Source organism: Bacillus rossius, chromosome 3 (genome assembly GCF_032445375.1).
Source record: "Bacillus rossius redtenbacheri isolate Brsri chromosome 3, Brsri_v3, whole genome shotgun sequence".
In the NCBI taxonomy this organism is placed as follows: domain Eukaryota; kingdom Metazoa; phylum Arthropoda; class Insecta; order Phasmatodea; family Bacillidae; genus Bacillus; species Bacillus rossius.
In genome coordinates this window covers 131,189,655-131,214,828 of record NC_086332.1, presented here as the reverse complement: position 1 = coordinate 131,214,828, position 25,174 = coordinate 131,189,655, and the positions used below count along the sequence as shown (strand labels likewise).

Here is a 25,174-nt window from a genome sequence, read left to right as displayed (position 1 = left end):
ACAAGGATCATGTCTGATTAGTTCCCTTAGAAACCCATTTTTCGGGATAAAATAGCGTATGTTCTATTCCTGGACATAATGTTTCTCTATGCCAAATATTATACAAACCTGTTCAGGCGTGATTGAATAACAAAAATATAAACTTTCGCCATTATTATAATGGTCCTGACGCTGTCCTGACGCGACTTTACCCGCATTAAAATTGTTTAGTCTATGTTTTACTCTGAGTTTAATATACTAAGGGAAAAACGATACATGTCCAGTTGAGATTTATACCAGAGAGGATAAAGATATATGTCCAGTTTATTGCGAAAACAGGTTTACCCCAATTTCAGTCCCTACATTTCCAAATGTCTAAAAAATAAATAATTAGTTTGTAGGTATTTAAGTAAGCAGTGATTTAAAACCAAATAGTATAAATATATTTGTATATTTGTTCAGATTAGGGAGCTATTAAGTATATGGCGAAAACAGTTTTCACCACTTTTCTACCCCTTAAATTTTTAACTTCGAAAAATCCTGAAAATACTTTTTTTTTTAGGTATTTAAATCAACAATGTTTGAAACCAAAAAGCATAGCGATTTCTGCCCAAGTTATGGGGATTTAGAGGGAGATTTTAAGGAAATTGCAAAGACAGTTTGCGCCCCTTTTCACTCCCTTATTTTTATAATTTCCTAAATCCTATACCATTATATAGGTACTTTAATTTAGCAATTTTTTTGAACCAAATAGCAGTACCATATCTGCACAGGTTAGGGAGTTAAAAATAAAATGGTGTAAACATTTTTCAACCCTGTTCACCTCCTGGAGAAAATAAAGCATGCTATATCGTCACAAACCCGCTGCGAAATCTGTTCTTGGTCTGACGATTTCTATGATATAAGGTGTTATGGGAGCAGCTACAGTAGTCCACGCAGCAGCTTTTACGAAAACCTGGTACCGTGGAGTGTGTGTGTGTTTGTGTGTGTGTGTGTATATATATATATATATAATACACATAAAAAGAGAGCTTAGAGCTTAGTTTATCGGTGAGTACACTTCATTTTGTATGTTATAATTACTGGCCATAATCAGGCACTCAGACGCTTTCACATAGACTTATTCATTTTGATTATTTTAAACTTTTTTCTATTACATTAACTTTACATGGCTTCACATTCATGGGTGCAAAAAACCTAGATTAGAACTATGGTCAGTAGGCCTTCTGCGTTACACAGTTTAAATCCCACTAAATGCAACACTACTTCCACAAACCCGCAAGAACATAGACAAGTTGTCACGGCAATCTTTATAAAAGCTCTCTACTATCCCTCACCGAATGTCAAAAACAAAGCTGTCTTGTGCCTGTGTGTACATCTACGGCCGTACAAGTCACTGTAATGCCCACTGGATGTCCTCACGCCCCGTGGTCTTATTCTGTAATAGTACCTAGCAATAAGTTGTATTATAATTTTATTTACGTTGCATTTCCTTCACGTATAGCTTTATGCTCTCTTGGGCGATTGTATAAGCATCGATTTTGTTTCTGATGGTAGACATCAGTCAGCAGATAACTATAATGTTTAAATAAAATATTACAAGGAAACTAAAATTGTTCGTTTTGTCGTACACCATAAGTTGAATATTAATTTGTATAGACATACATTGATTGCATTTTGAGCGTAAAAGGGTTTTATCTGCGCCGATCATTCAACAATAGGGGACAATTCAAAATTGTCTTGGAATAAAATAAAGAGTATAAACTGTCTGAGTAGCCCATCAGGAGTTTACGAGCTGATTGCGTACAAGAAAAAAACCTGAAAGGCGGCCTTTCCGATGGGGCACAATTCAGGGTTTTCTTTCGCTTAAAACAGAGCGAACAGCCAACTCTGGAAAGGCAGCCCATCAGGATTTTACGAACTGTATGCGTACAAGGAAAAACCTGAAAGGCGGCCTTTCCGATGGGGCGAAATTCAGGGTTTTCTTTCGCTTAAAACAGAGCGAACAGCCAACTCTGGAAAGGCAGCCCATCAGGATTTTACGAACTGTATGCGTACAAGGAAAAACCTGAAAGGCGGCCTTTCCGATGGGGCGAAATTCAGGGTTTTCTTTCGCTTAAAACAGAGCGAACAGCCAACTCTGGAAAGGCAGCCCATCAGGATTTTACGAACTGTATGCGTACAAAGAAAAAACCTGAAAGGCGGCCTTTCCGATGGGGCGAAATTCAGGGTTTTCTTTCGCTTAAAACAGAGCGAACAGCCAACTCTGGAAAGGCAGCCCATCAGGATTTTACGAACTGTATGCGTACAAGGAAAAACCTGAAAGGCGGCCTTTCCGATGGGGCGAAATTCAGGGTTTTCTTTCGCTTAAAACAGAGCGAACAGCCAACTCTGGAAAGGCAGCCCATCAGGATTATACAAACTGTATGCGTACAAGGAAAAAACCTGAAAGGCGGCCTTTCCGATGGGGCGAAATTCAGTGCCCACAACGATCTAACGAAAACTAAAAATTTCTGAAAGGGAGCCTTTCCGATGGGGCACAATTCAGGGTTTTCTTTCGCTTAAAACAAGGCGAACAGCCAACTCTGGAAAGGCAGCCCATCAGGATTTTACGAACTGTATGCGTACAAGGAAAAAACCTGAAAGGCGGCCTTTCCGATGGGGCACAATTCAGGGTTTTCTTTCGCTTAAAACAAGGCGAACAGCCAACTCTGGAAAGGCAGCCCATCAGGATTTTACGGACTGTATGCGTACAAGGAAAAAACCTGAAAGGCGGCCTTTCCGATGGGGCACAATTCAGGGTTTTCTTTCGCTTAAAGCAAAGCGAACAGCCAACTCTGGAAAGGCAGCCTATCAGGATTTAAATAATTGTGTGTGTGCTCGAAAAAACCTGAAAGGCGCCCTTTCCAATGGGGCGCAATTCAGTCGCCCCGACGATGCCATGCGTTGTCCACATGTGACGCTCACACTCCCGGAGGAGTGGTGGGCTGTGGGCCGGCAGCTCTCAGAGGGCAGCCGACTGTGCTGGCGACTATCTGGCCAGTCAGGCTGTCTCAGGGCAAGACAGTCTGGTATGATTGAGGAAAAAGTTAATAACATCATTAAATACTCAATTATATTCAAATAAAGAAAGTAGTACTCAAGGAAAAAAATACAAATATAGTGATTCAAGAATTTAAACAGAATCTGTTTGTGAAATCACTACTGAGAGAATAGTCAATTTAAAATATTTTTATAAAGGATAAAATGTGTTTTTTTAATAGTTTCTATTTATTTTACACAGTTTTGTGATAACCTCAGACATAAACTATTTTTTAGTTTCCTAAAATTACGATAATATCTTGCAATAAATATTTGATACATTTAACAAACTCAGTGCCATTTATTTATAACAAGTGTTGCTGTAATTATATGCATTTTAAATTGTATTTTATTAGAATATCATTGGATTGAAAGAAATCTTTAATTTGTGAGACAAATTAAAATTTTTCAGTGCACTATAAACCAACCAGTAGTTTATAGTAATTAATAATTTTATTTAATTTCAAAATTTGTATGTATATATTTATTTGTGAAGTATTGCCACAACTTGTGTTTTAGGGAACTTTCTTCTTTTTCTTTCATTATACTTGATAGTAAATTTTAACAACGATATCTTTGGATTTTAAATACTTATTTGCCTATTTCTTCTATTCTTGCTTTTGAATTACAAGGTCGATGGAGGGTTTTTATTAGGAATGGTGAATTCAAACAGTGAGCATAAAAAAAGAAAATGATAAGCAGCAGACTTGACTGAGATTTCGAGATATACGCATCTAAAATTTATATAAAACTTATAATCCATCGCTGCCAATATTCATCAAGAACTACATAATCTTTATCAAAGATAGTCAAGAACTACATAGTCGTCATCGAAGATAGTCAAGAACTACATAGTCATCATCGAAGATAGTCAAGAACTACATAGTCGTCATCGAAGATGGTCAAGAACTACATAGTCATCATCGAAAATAGTCAAGAACTACATAGTCGTCATCGAAGATAGTCAAGAACTACATAGTCATCATCGAAGATAGTCAAGAACTACATAGTCGTCATCGAAGATGGTCAAGAACTACATAGTCATCATCGAAAATAGTCAAGAACTACATAGTCGTCATCGAAGATGGTCAAGAACTACATAGTCATCATCGAAAATAGTCAAGAACTACATAGTCGTCATCGAAGATGGTCAAGAACTACATAGTCATCATCGAAGATAGTCAAGAACTACATAGTTGTCATCGAAGATGGTCAAGAACTACATAGTTGTCATCGAAGATAGTCAAGAACTACATAGTCGTCATCGAAGATAGTCAAGAACTACATAGTCGTCATCGAAGATAGTCAAGAACTACATAGTCATCATCGAAGATGGTCAAGAACTACATAGTTGTCATCAAAGATAGTCAAGAACTACATAGTCATCATCGAAGATAGTCAAGAACTACATAGTCGTCATCGAGGATAGTAAAGAACTACATCATTATCAAGAATGTGAATAACTGTCCTTCGTCGTCATCAAGAATCACCGATTTGGAGACCCATCAACAACCAATAGATGTCCACATCAGAACCTGTTCAACAACAAGCCGTATACACTGAGGGCCGCTGTTCCTGTGGAGCCATCATCGTGAAGATCGAGAACTAGGACATCACTATGTCAGAACGAATGTAGTCACTGAGATGTGCAGTTCATGGTATATTTGAAATACCCTATCTTAAGGTTGTATTGTCCTTAACTTGCGGCATATTCTGAGGTAACTATGAACTACAAGAACTTGTTACATCTTTCCAACTCCACAAGTTTCTAATTAGTAGCAGTACATAACCCGACAGCAGTTTATCAATCTTATTTTTGATTCACCTACTTACACCCATATAACCTGAGATACTAACTGAAGAGTCCCGATTGAGCTAAAATAAGTTAAAACTTTGTTACTTTTGAATATAGCAAGATTTGTAATATCAAGTTCCAAGATATTATTTCAATATAAATATTATATTTTTATTTGAAGAGGTGTCCTATTACACAGGTTGTGCAATATTAATCTTTTAAATCATTCTACTGAATATAGTTATTCATGTAAAAATTCAAATTATAATGTTATAATGTTAAAACAATTTTTATTTCCAGTAATACAACTAGTAATATTACAACAGTGAATCGTTTGTGTTATTCTTTGAATTGGAGTGAAAATTAAGATTAATGATAAAGTATAATTTTTTGTTTATTAATAACACAGTGGATCACCTTAACGTAAAGTGTTACTGATTGTTATTGATTCACCACCAATAATCATAAACATTTACTCAGAGATCATATATGTTCTTTAAAGTTTCTCAAATTTGGTAGTAACCAAATTACTATCTTTGTTCGTCTGTCAATAACCGGGCTAGGCATATTGTCATCGGCGATCACAGCACTATATATATATCCAGGTTAAATTTTTTGCCACCAATAAAAAATTTATCTTTTTGAGGCCCATTGACTTGAGTTTTTGTTTAGGCTTAAATGCTTTGTTTAAAATCATACAGTAATAAATAATAAAATAAATTATTTTTCATTATTTTTTTCTGCAGTAAGTTTATTTTTATCTGATGGTTCTGGGTTAGAAGGGCCCAGAAATTTTATTCTCATTTCTTGCTTGACTTAATATTTTTCACCCAACTGGTATGTAGCCTGTGATTGTCTTGGGTTGCTTGTATTCTGAAGACTTTTCTTTCAACTGTTAGAGGTGAAAGTGTTTCCTTCATTGTTATAGACATACCTTCCTTTTTTTTACAAACATTCCGCAGGAAACTTGTCATTCGACTCGTGTTAACATAAAGACTAATTTTATTTAAAATAATTTCATGCAAACAAGTTAGTATTTATCAAAATAATTTTGGTATTGAAAAAAATAATGCTCGAAGAAACCTACTGTATTCTGTGACCTTGACATAGAGAACCTTTGGAAAATCACGAATGCCAGTCATTTAAAACAGCGACATTATCACTCTCATCAAAACAACACATAGAGGTTTTATTTAATTGCAATAATAGTTTTATATAAACATAACCACACACTGTTATGATTTATTTTCATTATCTTCCTTCATTTTCTTCCTTTATTAAGAAAATTTCTTTTATCTACCAAAAGAATGTGACTAAATTATATTCAAATAATCAGTGCTACAAAAGCCAAAGATTATTAATGACTTTGTTATGTTCATTTAAGTTCAACCTATATTTGATTCCCCAGGTGAACATGTTGAGATACAATTTAGACAGAAATAAAATATTTCTACAAAATGTGATATTGGTTTGTGATTATTTGAACTCTCAAAATTGAATTGTGTACTGTTTTTATAAAATATTCTCTATTATGCTAAGTACATCCAGTATTATCAGTTGAAAAAATATAAAATAATATTCTTAAGATGAATGTGTTATTAATTTATGTATGAAAACCTGAAATGATGATTCTACCACAATACACATTTACAACTTTATAGGATACACTATATATTTTCGGTATCAGTTGGTCACTAATAATAATTTCATCCTGAATTATTATTATGTTAATCACTTAATCAAATTTCAACAATTACTACTAGTTCAATAAAGAAGTTTTACATCAGAATTACGCTAACTAAAGCAAGAGGGGTAATCGGACTTCCAAATCTAAAGTCTATTGGTTGTCGTTAGGTGTTAATGAAAATCATATTGTTTACGTTTACATTGCAAGCAAAAATATCTCTAAAAAATAATGAGGCTAGTATCATTATAAAATACTTCAGAATGAACTATGTACAAAAAGTAAATGATTGGCCAAATCTATAATTACACATACAACAAAAGACTGTAGTTAATTTAAACTTTCCTTGAATTTGGAGAACACTGAGAGTTCTCTATTCATGGGATCTCGAATACTGTTCGGTGCAAGACTTCACAGCACAGTGATGTCAGGATAGTAGTCTGCTGTATCGCTGGTAACCAATCTGTAGGAAATAATGACACTTCTAAACTGGAAAATATTGTCACAGTTTGTGTTGACGAACACTTATCGTAGTCAGTGTCTTTTGAAACCACAAATATTCATTTATCATGGTTGCTACAGGACTAGAAAACCGGGAAAACCGGGAAATGTCAGGGAAATTAAAATGGTCAGGGAATTCCGGGAAATGTCAGGGAAAATTCTACGAATTCTGGAAATTTTAAAGTTGCTTATAATTCAAAGAAAGCTTTGTTTTGATGCGCTCGTACCGCTACCGAACGACTCTGCTAAATGGCTGCTGCTTAAGGCACACGGCAACTGCAACTTGTTTTTTACTTGGTCTACGATTGTCCGTTGCAATAGGCTGTTACAACCACCCACCATAACTTCTGGCCAATCCAGGCACTCGTTTGTTCACTAGCGAACCCGGCCTTCATTTGTTCGTGTTTTGATCCTTTTTAATTTGCCCTTGAGACTTTGTGTTTTGTTCCGATCCATGCAGTGAACTACAGAACGGGCATGGCGTCGTTTATCTTTTGAAGGCTATTTTCACGTGGAATAAGATGAGTACAAAGCTTATTACGTGAATTTAAAGGCGTTGTTTCAGGTGAAGTTAGTTTTTGATGCGATCATAAGAAAATAAAGTGCATTTTGATAAAGAAGCAATACCAATTCTCATTTTGAAAACTACCAAGCTGATATGAAAACACGTGGCTTTTGTGTGCGGTTATGTTTTTGCATTTTTTCTAACCATTTTTTAATGACTTTTTTTTTTTCAACAGTTATAATCCGTGAGTTCTGTTGCGTGACACTTACATTAAGTATAAAAAAATATGCATAATTGAACATGTTTTTCCCCAGAATCATTAGTTAACATTGTAAGAATGTAAGAGTATTATTGCATGTTGTAATGCTGCTATTGTAATTCTCTAAGTAGGCCCTTTATATTGCTAGGTGTGAATTTGTAATAGTTTTTGTATTTGTGTAGTAATATTTTTTTAAGAATTAATAAACAATTTTTTAACCTAACCTGAAAATATTAATATGTACTTTTTTTTTTTAGTTTAGAGATGTCGAAGAAAACTACTTTTAATGAGAATTGGCTCAAGGAGTCACAGTTTCAGCATATCAAACCCTCTGCTAAAAACATAAATTCTGTGTACTGCACTTTGGGCTACAAAAGTATTCAACTCAGCAATATGGGCCGAAGAGCTCTCACCTACCATGTCAAAGGAAAAAAACACATTCGCAATTCTGCCATCAAAATAACACAATAAAAAAACCTTATTTTACCTCATGTTGAAATTTTTATATTACATTTAATCATATGCACGTTAATATTTATGGTATGTACTTCATAAGAAAGTCAGGGAATTTTTCTCTTAAATTTCTGGAAAACAGGGAAAAGTCAGGGAATTCTAAGATTCTATTTCTGTAGCAACCATGTTTATGCCTGTGTTGGAGAATGACCATGGAGAAACTTCGCCGTGTATTAACTAAATTCTTAGTAAAATGTTTTATCATTTGAGACAAGAATGCTTTAGAAAAATTAAATTAAACCTTTCGCTATGTAATGATGGGTAAGATGTAAAATACTGCGTTAAAATATTCAATACCATGTTTCCCTTAAAAAAAACTTACTGTTGTGTACTTCTAAATTGCCGTAGTTAAATATTTATAGTTATAATTATTTCATCAATTTAAAATACTAAGACGGGTAGTGGAACAAGAATAACATAGTGGTAATGTGTTCTCACGTGGATTGTTATATTACTCCTCTCCTGCCACAGTTTTTTCACCACTATGCCAGATGACACCAAGAGCTTACAAATCGCAATCAAAACAGTCAGTTTTAATGAATGTTTCTCTGCTTCTTTAAAAGAAAATTAGGTTGTTTGAGGCTTTACTTAAAAAATTTTTAGTTCATAAACAATTGAGAAATTACTGTTGCAGATAAAAAGTTTTCATTAAAAGGCTTTAGAAAAAGTCTTATTCGATACTTTTTCAACTCTTAACACAGTCTTGTATTTTGTGTATACCTGCTTAACTTTCTATGTACTGTGCTTGGTTAATTAATTATTTGCATTGATTTTTGAGTCAAAGTACAGTAAGATGTAGAATAAAATTTAAATTACTTTTGGGTTTAAAATGCTCAGACATATTGGGGCGGAGACCCTCGGTCTCCGTCAATATCTGCAAAATGTCACTCAAAATAAAAATAATAAAATAACATCTTTAGATTTCAAAAAAAAATTGGTGGGGGGGGGGGGGGGTGGTAGCAGTAGAGCTGGTATAGGGATGTCTAACCTAACCTCCTTGGGACAGCGGGGTGTAGGGTGTTGACTGTAAAGAAAAAGTATTACATATTTATCCCACGTTGTTTCAGGTTTATTTCTGGTAAACTATGACCAACACATAAATAAATAAATAATGTAAAAAAATCAAACTACTCTGTTTACAATAAATAAATAAATACTCCTCTGAAATAAATAAACAATAATTTATCCTCTTCTTAGCATTATTATTAACTTTTAAAATGAAATGAGTAATGTTTACAAACACCTCGACCAATCCTTAGGCTAAATTAACAAAAGAAATTTAACATTACTGGATTTCAAACTGCCTGCACTCCTGGAAAGAATCAAAAAGTTAAGCCATCCTAACACAATTTGTAATACGCCTGCATGCTTTACACTAGGTGAAGGAGAGTCACGAGTTCGCCATTACTTACAACACCTTCTCCGGACGGCAGCACGCAGCTACCCCCCAGGGAGGGGCTCCGACAGACCCCAAACACCTCACCGAGAAGAACCACACCGGGCGCACCCAGGGTGGTCCATTTATTAATTCCCCCTCACTTCGTCATCACGTCGAGAACACTCCATGCGAAAACAAAAATCCCGGCCGCTATTTCACAACACAACCGCCATGCCGCCAACCGACGCTATCCCCTCTCCACCGGTCATGCCAAACTTGCATTTCTTCCACCAGGTTGCGACACAAACACCAGCGCGTCATGCGTGCGCCTGCGCGAGAACAACAACGCAGCGAAAACAACCAGGGCGGCCAACGCTCCCGGAGATTCCAGGCCACGATGTCGCAACCGCCCGCGGGCGGCGATTCACGCCACCGTCCCAGAAAAACAGAGAGCGTTAGCAATCTACCACGCCGGGAAGACAAAATACAACACCCGAGTGTCGCAAGCAAGCGTCAGGCACTCAAGCGGGCTCACAAAGCACCACTGCGCAAAACCAAGTTCAATAAACTCTTCACGTAAAATTTTACAGCATGACAATATTACAAAATTTTCATGAACGAATATGATCAGTAAAATAATATACTTATGTTCATCATTTTCTTAATAATGACAAACAGTGTGCGTTGTGAACATAATTAATAACATTTATTAACTCAATAGTCTGAAATAAAAAATGGAACTGTTCAGTTTACCTATCTGTGTACATGCTTAAAAAAATTTGTCCAATTTGTCTCGTGCATGTCGTTTGAATGTTCAGGATTTATAGTATAAATTCATAAATAGAGTTTAAAAATAGTTGTTACTCATTACTGTCCAAGCCAAAGGTCATGGTGAGTAACCCATCTAGTTGCTCACTCATTGGTCATCAGAAAAGCATGGATCATAGTATCTGAAAGTTTTAACAGCTCAGCTGTAAGCATACTGTTACCTAAATAGTGACTGGTTGTTGAGTCAAGGTCTCTGATTTCGCCCACCAAGAGGTTTGGCACAATCTCTTCTGTGGAGTCTATAACTTTTGTAGTGACTAAGTGAACAGTTCAGAAATGTAGTCGTATGTGAGTCTCTAGCCACTATTTTATAAACAACACAATTGTAGACTATATAACTCAACCCGTGAAGTTTATTCTATATTTCAGCTCATGAGCCATCTAAATGGTGTGAACTCATTTGCCAATCCCTGGCTACGCACTAACTTGCCCCACGCTAGCTGAATTGATAAATAAATTAACTTACAATGTTTTTTTTTACATAGGCATTATATCTACCATATAAAAAATATTTTTAAGGGACTGTTGAATTACCTCGCTTTCGTAAATTTAATTTGCATAGTAAATAAGAATTATTTTCTGTTGTGGTTCAAGCCAAATATAAAAATTTTTATAAAAAGAACATCATAATAACATTTCACATATTATAACTGCAGTGATTGGCATGAAAATAACATTACATTCTCTTGTAAATAGACATTTTAAATAACGTTTATTACAACGAATTAATATTCTATCTATTAGTTTCAATTTAAAACAGCCAATATTTTACCTTCATTAATTACAGTGCTGACTTTGATTCAAATTTTTTGATAGATTTTATTTTATATATTATTAATATCCTCACCTTGTGTCAGCGGACTTATTGGGGCTCAGCCTATAATCATATCCTAGGAACACCAATGCCTAAAGTTTGACTCATACCCTCAAATCCAGAGTTCGAAGTCTATCGGTTTTTGACAATTTAAATAGTTTCATCATATTGTTCTTTTTAGCATATTAGTTTAGTCATTTTGTTTTGAAATTGTTGCTTTTCAATGCTCCCGCTTGAGGCCTGCAAGTCCGAGGTGGGCGACCTACGAAACTATACAAAACATATTTTAAAAGGTGCCCACATTCATGGCATACCCCAAATTCTGACCCGAGTCTGTCCAGAGGCACTTGGCGCCTTTAGCTACGGTCACCTGAAGAAACTATGGATAATATGGCACACTGTGTTGTCATTTCATGTTGTACATTTTGATTAAATTGTCGGCAGTATTTTAAAAAGGCTTTCTGTATTCATAGACAGGAAAAATAATTATTCCCTAAAATAAGGACAGCATTTTTTGTTAAGCATACAAGTACCGCACTCTAGTCTATGAAGCCAATAAAACATTATATGAATGAAATAGACGTTTCTTTCCCACTATAAATATTTTGCCCTATGCCAGTTATCTAACTATTGAATTTAATTATGACTTTTTTACTTAATGAAAGCATACTCTCTCCGTAAAACCCATAAAAAAACACATTGGGGCGTTGTTGCCATGTGCGTTAGAAGTGAGGTTTAAATATATGTAAGTGACAGAGGAATAGAATGTATAAGAATCTGTGCAAGTATGCAAGTATACAAGTGAGCAAGTGTGCAAGTATACTAGTTCGCAAGTATTCAAGTAAGTGATTGTACTATAATACAAACATGTCATCGAGCACCCCACTCCTCAGCCCCATTCCCCTATCTTCCTTTGAGTGCCACACTCCTGATCGCTGCACTTTTTGTCACCCTCGGAGCATTACGTTGTTGTTACGTTGATTACGTTGTCGTGAGGGGGTTTTTTGAATCGGCCTACGTTTCTACCTCGGGCGCCACCACGTGGACCGGCTACCGACTCAGTCCCAGGGCCGTGACGTGACCCGTGTGGAGCTAGGCTCGACTTCCCCCCCACTATCTCTCAGCGGCGGGCACGCTGGGGTCACACCTCCGGCTCTGTGCTGGGAAACTCGTGGTCGAGAATTAAGTGCAACGAGTCAGGTGAATAGTTTTATTGGCGCAGACACGTACACTCAAGACGCACACAGAAAACAGCACCTAGTCCATCTTTCATGCTGACCAGGACACCGTGTGGACCAGCCTCGAAAGTGCAAGTTCGCAGAATAATACATAACGCTCCGGGGAGCTTTAATTAATTAAGTTACACAGTCTGCCGCCGGGATAGGCCTCAAAGTTTAATTAAAAAAGGTTTAAAAATAGTTACGACGACGGATGATAACGGATCAGTTGAGAGCAATAGTTGAAGGTGACGAGGTGCTGAGGTGCGTCCTACCCCGCACGGCGAATGGCGAATGGAAGAGACTGCCCCGGGCCCCGGGTGTCATGGCCGCAGGAAGTGCTGAATTTACTGTTAGTAGTTTAATGTAACATACAAACTTAAATATTTAACCCTTTAAATATTACAAGTTAATTTAAATTTAAGTATTACATATTACAGTTACTTAAGTATTAACTGCATTATTTAAAAAGATGAAGTCTCCACTGCTCCAGTTAGGGTGGGTGCCGAAAGAGTTAGCGCAGGGTGACCAAACACACGCACACACACTCTTGTTGGCGGGAGGTTTGAAACAGAGGGGGTCGGTGGGAGGAGAGGGGAGCGGCAGCGGCGTGAGGCACATCGGGCTTAGGGAGGGCGTAGTCATTGCCTTGACTTACTTTACTGGCTGGAAATAATTTCAAACATAAAATTTTTAAAAAAAACTGTTACATCAAAAAAATACATACCGTTCATTTTGACATTTAGATGCTAGTACAAGTTTCATTTGCTTCTTCGTGGACTTTCTTCAATGAGAAAGGTTTTTGGAAAACTTACCAATTTCTTCAATAAATAGCTGTAGAATGAAAACTAGAGAACTGATCCGAAGAATACATTTACATGCCGTGAGGAGTTTAAGGCCAGTCTACAATGCAATGTACTAAATTGTGTCCAATGGACACTGATCGCTTATTGTTTCACGTGTCCCTCTGACGTGATGGGTGGAGTAGGCGATGGTCTGAATTCCCCTGGTCAGAATACATTGGTTAACTTTAATTTTTTGTCTCAATCTGTGTCATTTAATAGCATAGAAGAAGAACACTAGTAATATATGCTGTTTCCGGTTCCTGTTTCTAAATGTTAAACAGGAAAAATCCGACAATGTGGTTGGAACAGGAAACCAAGAAGACCAATACAAAATTTTGATTAGTACTGTCCGTTTGCGACCAGCATTTTTCAAAGGCCAAAACCCATATTCATTTTTGGCAGTGTGATTAGAATTCATTTATTAGCTTTTTCTTTTGCCTTAGCGAATAACTAAATATTACTGAACTCCCACAACATTTTAAACTTTATATGATTGGTTAAAATAGCTGCATACTCAATTTTTACAATGCATGGAAACAAACAAAAACAATTGAATAACACTTATTTTGCTGCTGTATATTAACTGTGCTCTAGTAACTACTTTATATATCAGTATAATCAGACATCGCAGTTGTAGATAGAGCAGTTTTCCATGAGACAACGTGGGATCATTCACTTCAGGATGTAGACACGGGCTGCCCACAGGTTCGGATTGTTGTAGATGGGCCTTCACTGTTTCATAGTTCCTTGCGTACCAGTTGGTTGTTAAGAGGAGGATGAGGAACGGGCGAAGTAGCAACAAGGCAATTTGTTCCTGCTGCCTCCGCACGATTATCGCTCCTAGTCCCAGCTGCTGGGGCTTATCGTATATACCAGTGTGCGGTGCAGCCTATATATCAGGCGCTGCCAAAATATACATTTTAAATATTAATCTTTGCTTGTATATTTAAAGAAATACAATGCCGTCGCCCCGGACTTTTCTAAATATATGACCAATGTTGCTATTAAATGTTATAGGTGGTAGAACTTACTGCCTGAAAATTGTGACAAAATGTAAATAAATCATTGCATTATCAATCATAAAAAAATAATAAAGTTTATTCAGGAAGTGACCTTGTGTTTACAAAATATACAATTTGCCATTTAGCTAGCGTGGGCAGGAACCGAGCCCTTAAGCTTGACAACTTGATAGATGGTGTATATTAAATAATTTTCTTGTAATATGTATACATACATATATATATATGTGTGTGTGTGTGTATTAAGTGTAAATATTTTTTTATTGCTTGGGTTACTTTTGATGTATTTGTGTTTTCTCAAGTAAGGTTAAATATTTGAGATATGTTGCAGACAATCAAACAATCAGGATTTAAAAAAAAAACACAAAACATACTCAAGTTTTTGACCAAATAGTAGTCATCAGCAGTAGAGAAGTCACTAAGTAAGCTCCTTCAACCTGCAATTTGGTTTTGTGTTGTGTGAATGAATATAGGTACTCTTTCCAACTCCTAGTGAAGAACAAAATCTTTTTGTTGTGTTTTGTGTTTTCTTGTGTCCTGTCTCTCTTATTATTTGTTCTAGTGTTATCATAGGAACAAATATTCTCTACCTCATTTATGTTTTCTATTCTTCACAAACACATTTAAGTCATGCAAAGTTGTAGTATTTAGCTTATTTCGGCAGTAAATACTAATTACTAAATTGTTGTTTCAGGTTGCAGCAACATTTGTGGTCATCATCTACAGCACACCTATATTCATAGCCATCTTCATTCCTCTGTCAGTAGTCTACTACTTCATGCAGGTAATGTCACCATGTACCAGTCAACCTGTTTTAACTAACTACGATAACACTTTATCACTCCTTCCAATGGTGGAGATGAGAGAGTATCAGGTGCTGATAGCTGTGTCCTGCTGTTGCAGCGGGTGTATGTAGCGACTTCACGGCAGATGAAGAGACTCGAGTCTGTGACCAGGGCTCCTGTCTACTCACACTTTGGAGAAAGTATCACAGGTTGGTGTTACACTCACTGTCTCATCAGCAGATCTCGTCAGTAGAATGTCTCTACATGTATGAACCTGATTATGCATTTTTTTTTAAATTTAAAATACATTAATTTTGAATGTGTAATTCTTTAGCAAATAGTTGAGCTAATGCATTACTAATTGTGATAACTAGCCTATACTTAAATTTTTTCTGAGTGCATAGATTTGTATCTCAAGATTCACTAAAATATATACAGTAAACTGTCAACTATTCATGTTAATAGGGACCTGATGCCCGGATAATTGAAATTCTGTATAAAACCTGAATGGTCCGTTTTACCACTTAAAAACATTTATTCACCCACAGAAGAGTTCAGTCACATCTATATTTCAGGCATAAAATGCTAACATTTTAAGTGAAGGGTCGTATATGGGTTACACTCAGTAGATTACAAATGAGGTCTTTGTGTGCTATTTCAGCTTCTTGACACATAAACAATATGGCACTGTATTACAGTGTAGTTCTTCTCCGTCAGTTTTCTGCCCTTTAGTACTACGGTAGGGTGGCCTTTACTATTCTCCACTTTTACAACCTCTATCACTGCACTACTACAAGACCATTGAGATTTGGAGGGGGCTCTTTGCAAACACCAGGCCTAGCACACTTTTTACACCCGTGTGATGTATTTAATATTTTTACCCTTCAGGCAGGAATATTCTTTCTTGTCAATTCCTTGTCCTTCTATAAAACCAGCATGCAAATTACAGTCAGCGAGAAACTTGGGCCGGGCTGGAGGAATATAAAACTCATGCTTCAAAATACTAGTTCTTCAGAGTGTGCTTTTCACAGTCCTTACACAGAAAAGTTTCCATAAATTAAAGATTGATGCTGTAACATGTGCATGACTTGCAGAATGATGGCTGCAGTGTTCTTCATGAAATGTTGCAGTTAAAAGTGTAGAAAAATTATATTTTTAGGACCAAGTTGTGTCGTTGAAACTGTCTGATGGACACCTAATGATTCCCTTCATATACGTTGCTAGTTCTCTGGTATTTCAATGAACAAAGAGGGAAAGTTATCTCAGAAAAAAAAACGAGGACACAGAAACTCAGGCTAGTTTTTGTTTTTCTTTGTGTACCTTCTCCAGTCAAACACCTGTGTAGTAACCAGCCACGTTACTCTTTGCTCTCCAGGTGCAGGTCAGGCAAGTGAGTGGTAGACGTAGCATAACAGCACGTGAAACAAACAAGAAGCAGCAGTCTAGGCACCCCTCATGGGGATAGCTGAGGGGATGGGAAAGGGAGATCCGAACAGCTTCCTGGCACAGTGACAGGGTGGTTAAAAATATTGAAGGGCCAAGTGTAGATATGCACTGGAGCTAAACTAAATTTAAGCATGGATAACCCGAAAACCGGATGATCCAGGCCCGAATGTTTGAGAGTTCACTGTATTTTTTTAACAATCCAAGTTTTTAACCGATATAGATCTACGTATTTATGGTTATGATTATTAGTAGAGCACTAGACATTTTGTTCGACTATTAACAAAATAGGTGGAAATGTCATTATGTGGTTGTAATCAGCGATAGATTTTAAGGATTTAACTTGACTGTCCAACGGACAGGTATAATTGGACCCTTACCTGTCCGTAACTAATTCCACCTGTCCAGCTAACGTTAAAAAAATTACTGGCAATAAACTTGATACGTATATGCTTAAGAACATCACTGTACTCAAAACAAGTCAGTTTCAAACTATTTTAATATTAATACTAGAGTTTTAAATATTGTTTTAAGTGTTTTGCACTAAATCACTGGTTTAATGTGTCTGAAATACTATCAGATGAAATGTCATCAGATGCCTCTTCCTCATCTTGCTGCAGCCTAGCTACGCACTTTCTGTATGGGGGCTGAAATGGTCTGCGCTTTCTCTCACCACAATTAAACCAAAGTTCAATAGCCGGGGTAGGATCAAAATCACATACACTACTTGATTTCATCTGGATACGCATCAGTGATGATAATGTATCATCAATAAGTTTGTTGCGCCAGTCCGTTTTGGTAGACTTCATCAAAGAAAATCCTCTTTCACAATCTGCGGTGTGAGCAGGTAGAGACAACACAAGATCCACGAGTGAAAGAATATTAACAAATTTGTTCTTGTGTCTTGTGTTTATTTCCCTCCAACTGGCTTTGTGCACAGGAGTACAATCCTGGTAAACAACAATTATCAGAGCTGTCCATTCTGGCTCCACCATTTCACACTGAACATTATTGTTCACAAGGTATCTTGAAAAAAAATGTAACATCTTAATGATGGATGTGTCACCAAAGTGTTGTTCATTATTAGAAGGCCATGTTTTGAAATTGAAAATATTGGTTGCAACAAGTAATTCAGACATTTCAGTGTCTATCTGTGAGTCGAGATTCCAGACATCTAACAATGATATTTATAGCATCAGTCTTGTTTGAGGAATGTAAAACAATACCTTTCAGCTGTCTTCCGTCCGGTTGCATCGATTTTCTCCAAGAACTTAAATGAAAACCTTCACTGATACTCAGTTTCTGCAACATGCAAATAGTCTCTTGTATGGTTGAATTTGTCTCTGCTATTGTCAAACCTGAGACCTGGAAAGACTGTGATAAGTAACTCAATTCACAGAGTATGTCACAAAAGAAATGCAGGTACTGTACCAATTACAAACTTTGCAAAGATTCTTTAACTAATTTGCATGTTGAATTGGTGGATGCATCACATTTGGAGTCTTGCAGTAGATTTGTTGCAGTCAAGTAAAGAGCAGGAATTATTTTGATTACATTTGTGACACATGATTTCAAGTGTGGAATCCAACGAGTTCCTCCAACTCTTGTGGGCGCGTAAAACTTTATCTTAAGTGTTTCGCAGGAATTCTTTAGAAGACTGTGATGAACTGGGCTGTGATGGTAAAATGAATAAATATTTCTCAAGAATATGTCAATTTTAGAATGTAGTGGTAGTTGGACGAGTGCTGATTTTACAGCGAGCTCCAAACAGTGAGCCATGCAGTGAACAGCAACTAAATTTGGTTGCATATTTTCTTTCAATATCGCTTGTACACCATTCCGTAAACCTCTCATTACAGCTGCACCATCACTGGCAAAGCCTACCAAGTGTTTCTTCATGTTCACACTGTCATAACCACAATATTCATGTAAAATGGTCAAAATGCACTCAAATATCTGAGTAGCATTAGGCCTGTCGACATGCCTGACTGCTACAAGTCAGTATGGATCTCCCCTTCAAGTGCGTACCTCACATACACAATGACCTGCTGAAGCACAGCACTGTCGGTCGACTCGTCACACATCACAGAAAAATAATTTGCACTTTTCAAATTATTTTCTAATGATTTCAATTCAGTTTCAGCAATTACACTCATGAACTCTTTACACTTTTTGTCTGTAAGGTATGTATTGCCTACATCAAGGCCTTTCTGTTTATCAAGTGCACATTGCCACTTAAAGTCTGTAAACGGTCGTCCATGTTTCGCCAGTGCATGAGATGTACGGAAAAGCAACTGCATTGTTGCTAGTGCCTCTTTATTTATGCTCTGCAAAGCCTTTTCTGCCAGAGATGTACTTGGTGTGGACATTTGCACATTTTGTAATTCATGACACTGCCTGTGACAACTACTTGCTGCATGGGACGTCAAGTTTTATTTATGAAAACTTGAACATCCTTTTACCAATGCTGACTCGAATGCTAGTTTGGGATACACTTCACAGACTTTGCAGTACATTTTTCTCTGAGCATTATCATACCGAACCCATTGAAATTCTGTACACCAGTTCTGAATAAACTCACGTGCCCGCACTTTTTTATCATATTGATCATCGTATTCTTTCTTGTTGTCGTCCGTTTTCCGTTTTTTTTTCCGGGGGCTTTGAAGCGCCACTTACAAATTGCCACATTGCTGCACAAACAACTCTAATGTATAATATTAAAATATTGAGCGCCTTTGCGTCATAAACACCTGTCAAGATAGACAGGTTAATTGTTTAGGGTGCCAGTTCACACGTGAAACGAATGAGAACTAAGGAATGTGAAGAATTTGTGACGGGAGGAAGAGAGAGTGAGGGAGGAAGGGAGGGAGGGAAAACCGGTTATCACTGCCACATGGCCGCACACACGCACACGCACACACTGTTACGCCTCTGGCTGGTTTATTTTTAGATTTCCCCATCTCCCCCTACAACAGCCTTGCTAGCGCCGCGCCAGTGGAAGTCGTAGAAGAGAAAGGGAGGGGGAAAGAATGCTGAGTATAATAACTGCGCTGTAAAAAAACTCCCGGAAGGATAGCACCATATTTTATAACTCAATAAATCGGCATAAAATGTGCGACCCTTGACCCTTATGCGGGTAAATACTGTTCTCCTGACGGACTTGTGTGGACTACTGAATGTTACGTTGAAATTTAATAGTAACCTGTCCCTCCGGACAGGCACGTTTCGTTATATACCTGTCCCTCCGGACAGGCACGTTTCGTTATATACCTGTCCCTCCGGACAGGCACGTTTCGTTATATACCTGTCCCTCCGGACAGGCACGTTTCGTTATATACCTGTCCCTCCGGACAGGCACGTTTCGTTATATACCTGTCCCTCCGGACAGGCACTTTTCGTTATATACCTGTCCCTCCGGACAGGCACGTTTCGTTATACACCTGTCCGGACGGAAATTTGCCTGTCTCGGACAGGCGGACAGGCGTTAAAGTCGAACCCTGGTTGTAATATATTAATTTATTTATTTATGTAAACTAGCTTTTTTAGGCATTTGCAGTTAATGTTGGTGTTTCACTGATGAGTCACCCTCATGTTCATGCTATAGTTTATGTATAGGACACAAAAGAAAACTGACCTAGAAGGGCAGCTAAACCACAATGTAATAAAGTGGAAGGGCGGGAAGGCAAGGAGAATGGAAACTATGCTCAAAAACTCAGTAATGGAATTGAAAAAAATAATAGGAGAGCCATTCCTCCTCAATTCAGGCAGTTAGCAAAAAAATGTGTCAGGTCACCATCATGGATTTGCTTTAAAAAATTATAGTAGTTACAACCAGTAGAGACAAGAAGTACGCTAAAAGTATTATGCCCCAAAAATGTTTTTACCCATGTTATAGCCTTTTGAAGTTGGTTCAAAATCAAAAAATGTGGAAAACAGCACGTTTTTCAAATGAGCCGCATTTCAGAAATATTTAATGGATTCAATATTTTTGTTATTATTATTTGGTTGCTATTATATTTAACTAAAGAGTGGTATATTTCCAATGAGCTCCATGACAATAACTTTAAGAGGGGAAAACTTTAAAATATGACAAAATGTTTTAATTTTTTTTTTTTTTGGAATTTCAAAACTTTTTTTTACATGGAATAATCAATTTCATTAAAAGTAATTCTGGAAATGGACCTATTACAGTATTTTTACAGAAAAAAATTGTTTTTAGTTCTATGATGCACGGAATTACAGTCAAACCTATATCTATCGAACTCGCATGTATCGATTGTCCGTGTTTATCGTATACTTGCTATGGTCCCCGCAAAATTGCCATACAACTAAGGTTAAAAACGTCCGCTTGTACCGATGTTCGAATTATCGTTTTATCCACATTGATCGTACAAAATATGTGGTCCCGTCACTATAAATTATAATAGATGATCGTTTAACCATAAAGATTTTGCAGAAATAACCATTTCTTAGAAAGAAACTGTCATAAAAACAGTAATGATAGTATATAGAAATAGTAAAAATCACCTTACATCTGCAGCCATTTTATAATAGCAACGAGTGAACTGTCAACAAACAGTAGATGGCTAAAATTGGTGTCATATTTCCGTGAAATCGACTCGTCACGAAACGTTGCCACACTATCGACTTGTATTTATGTACGAAACTTTTTCATGTCTGCTAAAATGGTAACGTAAAAAACAAAACATTATACCGTACATATATAAAATCACTTCAAGAATAAACATGTCCCTTATTATGACTGAGCATTGAGACGTCTCGTTTATAAGGTACAAACCAATATGGCGTCCGCTGTGGCTTTAAAAATTTATTGATTCCTGTGCAGCATCGTGAACACATTTCTGTAGGCCGGTATTTCATTGTTTGGGCATGCTATCCTAATCTATCGCACATGTTATTTCCTGATTCTGATCGGTGTTTCCTTTACATGTGCGTGAATGTTGACTTAATAAAAAGTGCAAAAGTGAGGTTAACGTTTTAGAGCGATTAAAATGTCTCGGCATAGTAAATACAGTGAAACCTCGATTCTACGTACACTCACGATTCTCCGAAATTTGTCCTTACGACCGAGTTGTACGTACGAACCAGTGAGACCAAATTACGTCCATTTGTGGTTATCCCCACCCCCCCCCCTCACTTTTCCCAAACCTGCCGCAAGAAATGAATTGCTGTTTCCGTATTCTGCTGCCACGGGAAATGACCTGCCGAGTCTATATATTATGCTGATGTATTTTCAATCAAAATTATATCCTATTCGTGCAGAAACAACACTTGAGCTAATCAAACGTTAAAAAAAAACTCAACACTGAAGGCAGTGTCGTAAGCCTCGTGTTGTACATTTTTTTTATATGTTATATCAATAAAATATTAATTAACATACAATATATTTGCTCAAATAAAAAAATACAATGTGTACTTTAAGTGTAGATAAGATTAGCTAGTAGGCCTAAAAACATCGTGAAAAATGTAACGTTTATAGTTGGCAAAGAAAATTTTAAATCGCAAAATATACATATTTTATTACATGAAAAGTTGCTTTTATTTCTAAACATGTAATAATTTAAGCCGAGGCGTGTAAAAGTCCGAGTAATCATAGCAGGAGACAATCTAAAATGTACGAGGGAAAAACGTAAACTCACGAATGTATAAACGTAAGGGAAATGTCGGGAATATTAGACGTGGCTGCTTGTAAGTTCTGATACTGTATTTATGTCACAACTTAGCCGAAATACTGGTACGAGACATAATTTTACAAGATAAAATGAGTGGAGCCTTAGTAACTGTTTTATACGTATTTTATAATTTCGGAAGTACGGTATTGTACAGTTGACGCATATTTTTTAAACTAACCATTTATTTCTGGGGATCGTAAATAATTAATTATTGGTATCAAGACATCAAGATGAACGTAAACTTGAACATGTCACGGCAGCGAGAAAACTGGTGCGTATACCAATAAACTGGTATTAGAACTGGACTAAACTGGTACACGGGAGGTGGAGCTTATATTTTTTTCCGCTTAGCTCGCGTCTATTGGCTAGCTGCTGATGGAAGGTCACGAGTCTGGGCCATGGAGGTAATAGTCTATGGAGTGGAAGCAGGTGTACTTTTCAAGGGTAATCAATGAAGCCTGTACCCGAAATAAAATCTTCGGACTGCGCATGCGCACAACGATTGTTTACATGTACCGCCATATTGCTGGTGTCAAAAGAATAGCAGACAGCAATGTAATTTGTATGACGCTTTAGGAAATGTGCGTGCAAAAAATTTAAATATGAAACTATTCTTTTTATATTATTAGTAATAAAGAACCACGCAGGAGGGATAACATAGCTTTCACATTTAAACGGTATTATAAGTGCTTAATAAGGAATGATTTAATTACAGATTATGAGTGTACAAACTGCCAATACCACATTTAAGTATTTACGATACTGCATGTTTGTTTAATACAATGAGCAACTCTAATACTTGGTTTTTAACATTGTCTTGATATTGTTTTTTTACTGTGAATACCGTATTTACTTGTGTATAGCGCGCCCTCGTGTATAGCGCGCACCACGATTTTTGCAACAAATTCCAAAGAAAATAAATTAATTTTTTTTTCCCCATAAATAAATTTTACTAACATTTTGTGGTACCTGTTAAGTAATTACGTATGAAACAAATGATAATTTAAATTGATGTGTGGTGATGCGTCAGGAAAATACTTAAACTCTGCTGTGTAGACAGAAGATAATGAAGCGCTGTATCGTCACAACTGGTACGAGGGCGGGAGGGAGGCAGGCAGGAACGGGACTATGCCATCAAGTAACCTTGACAGTTGACAGGACTAAACACCACCACTCCCCATCACCGTTGTTAAGCTGGCGCGGAGGATGACTCACAGGTAGCTGCTAGAATGTGGAGAAGGAAGCAAAGGAAGTGGGCTGGGGACTGGTGACAACAACATTCTTTCTCTCTCTTTTTTTTTACTAGCTGCTGTGCTGGCTTTCAGTAGAGGGGGGAGGTCTAAAAATAAACAAGAGACCATGATGTGCGAGCTTGCGCGAGAGACCAAGTTGTGAGTCTGTGTGTGTGTGTGTGTGTGTGTGTGAAATAGATGCCTCGTTGCTTGTGTGTGTGTGTGTGTGTGTGTGGGGGGGGGGGGGGGGGCTGGCCAGAAACGTCACCCATCACCCGGCAGTTAACGACTACCACTCCTCCTCCCCGCTCCACCTACTTTTTTTTTTCCGTGTATAGCGCGCATCCTTGATTTTTTCCTTTACTTGACGGGAAAAAAGGGCACGCTATACACGGGTATATACTGTATTATTATTTATGTACTGCAACGACCATAGGTGTGCCCAGACATTTCCATTAGGGGGGGCCCTGCTAAATTTTTAAATCAGAAGCCGTATTTAGAATGTTAAATAGCCTAAATACATTCACTCATTGACTTGTTTATATTTTTGTGCAGTATCAACGAGATATGTTTACTAGTTAATATTTATATCCGTATAATTTTAGCAATCTTGAAAATATGTTGTTTTTTTTTTCCATAGACAATGTTTAAAGTGTTCTTACACATTTTCCCCCCTCGAATTTCCAATAGCTTGGTCCGGATCTACCTTGAAATGAACTTCCTTTTAGTGAATGCAAACACAGCAATTCAGACAACAGAACTTTAAAAAACCTCTTAAAATATTTTTTTTTGCTTGGCCATTTCAAGGGACCTCACGTTTTAAATAAACTAAGGCGGCCGTGTTTCCAGAACGATAAAATGTTTAAAAATATTGTTAATTAGCATGCTGCAACACTGAAACACAGTTTGAGTGTCACAGTGCCAGGAATATACGAATATTAACGAACGCATTAGAGAAAATGCCGATCTGAGTGATTACATTAGGGGGGGCCATGGCCCACCTGGCCCCCCCTGTAGGCACGCCTATGGCAACGACTGATGCGAAGTGTTATGAAATCGACACTATACTTTAGATTACAATTAACGAATGCTCAATTCAAACATGTTTTTGGATTCCACGAAATGCTATGCTGCAAACTGTAGTCGAATAAAACATTTTTTTTTTAAAAACAGTTACTGAGAAAATTGTACAAAGGTTGGAAAGTGTAGAGTAAATCACAGTGTGTGTTTCTGTTTACATGTAGATACTTCTCAAGATTCGTGCATTGTGAATAAAAAAAACATGCTGTTTTAATATTCCTTAAAATTTAATTTAAATCAACAGTTGAAAGTGCCTAGGGTGGGCCAACATGATTTTGTTCATAATTAACATTGTTCATGCGCACATTTTTTTTGCTAATCAACTTACCTAGTCCAAATGTTTAATTAATGAAGCCACTGAATTCAATTCAAATCTTTGTTTTCCAGGAGACTACAATTTTACACAAATATGGTACAAGTAGTATAGGATTCGTCAGCAAAGTTATATTTCACAATATAAGTTACCTATTTGATTATATATAAACACTTGACAAGTGACAATAAACAAAGGGTAAAATTCTTG

At 36.9% G+C, this 25,174-nt stretch overlaps 2 protein-coding genes across 2 annotated transcripts in view; one reads left to right on the top strand and one right to left on the bottom strand.

Annotated features, from left to right (window-relative positions):
- The window catches only part of LOC134531252 (uncharacterized), a 154,980-nt gene that overhangs the window by 20,601 nt on the left and 109,205 nt on the right, over positions 1-25,174 (bottom strand). The window lies entirely within an intron of this gene.
- Positions 1-25,174, top strand: part of LOC134531251 (multidrug resistance-associated protein 1-like) — a 592,793-nt gene that overhangs the window by 492,747 nt on the left and 74,872 nt on the right. Inside the window, exons 22-23 of the mRNA XM_063366941.1 lie at positions 15,113-15,202; positions 15,322-15,412. Coding sequence (XP_063223011.1) covers positions 15,113-15,202; positions 15,322-15,412 — 181 coding nt within the window. The remainder of the gene's footprint in view (positions 1-15,112; positions 15,203-15,321; positions 15,413-25,174) is intronic.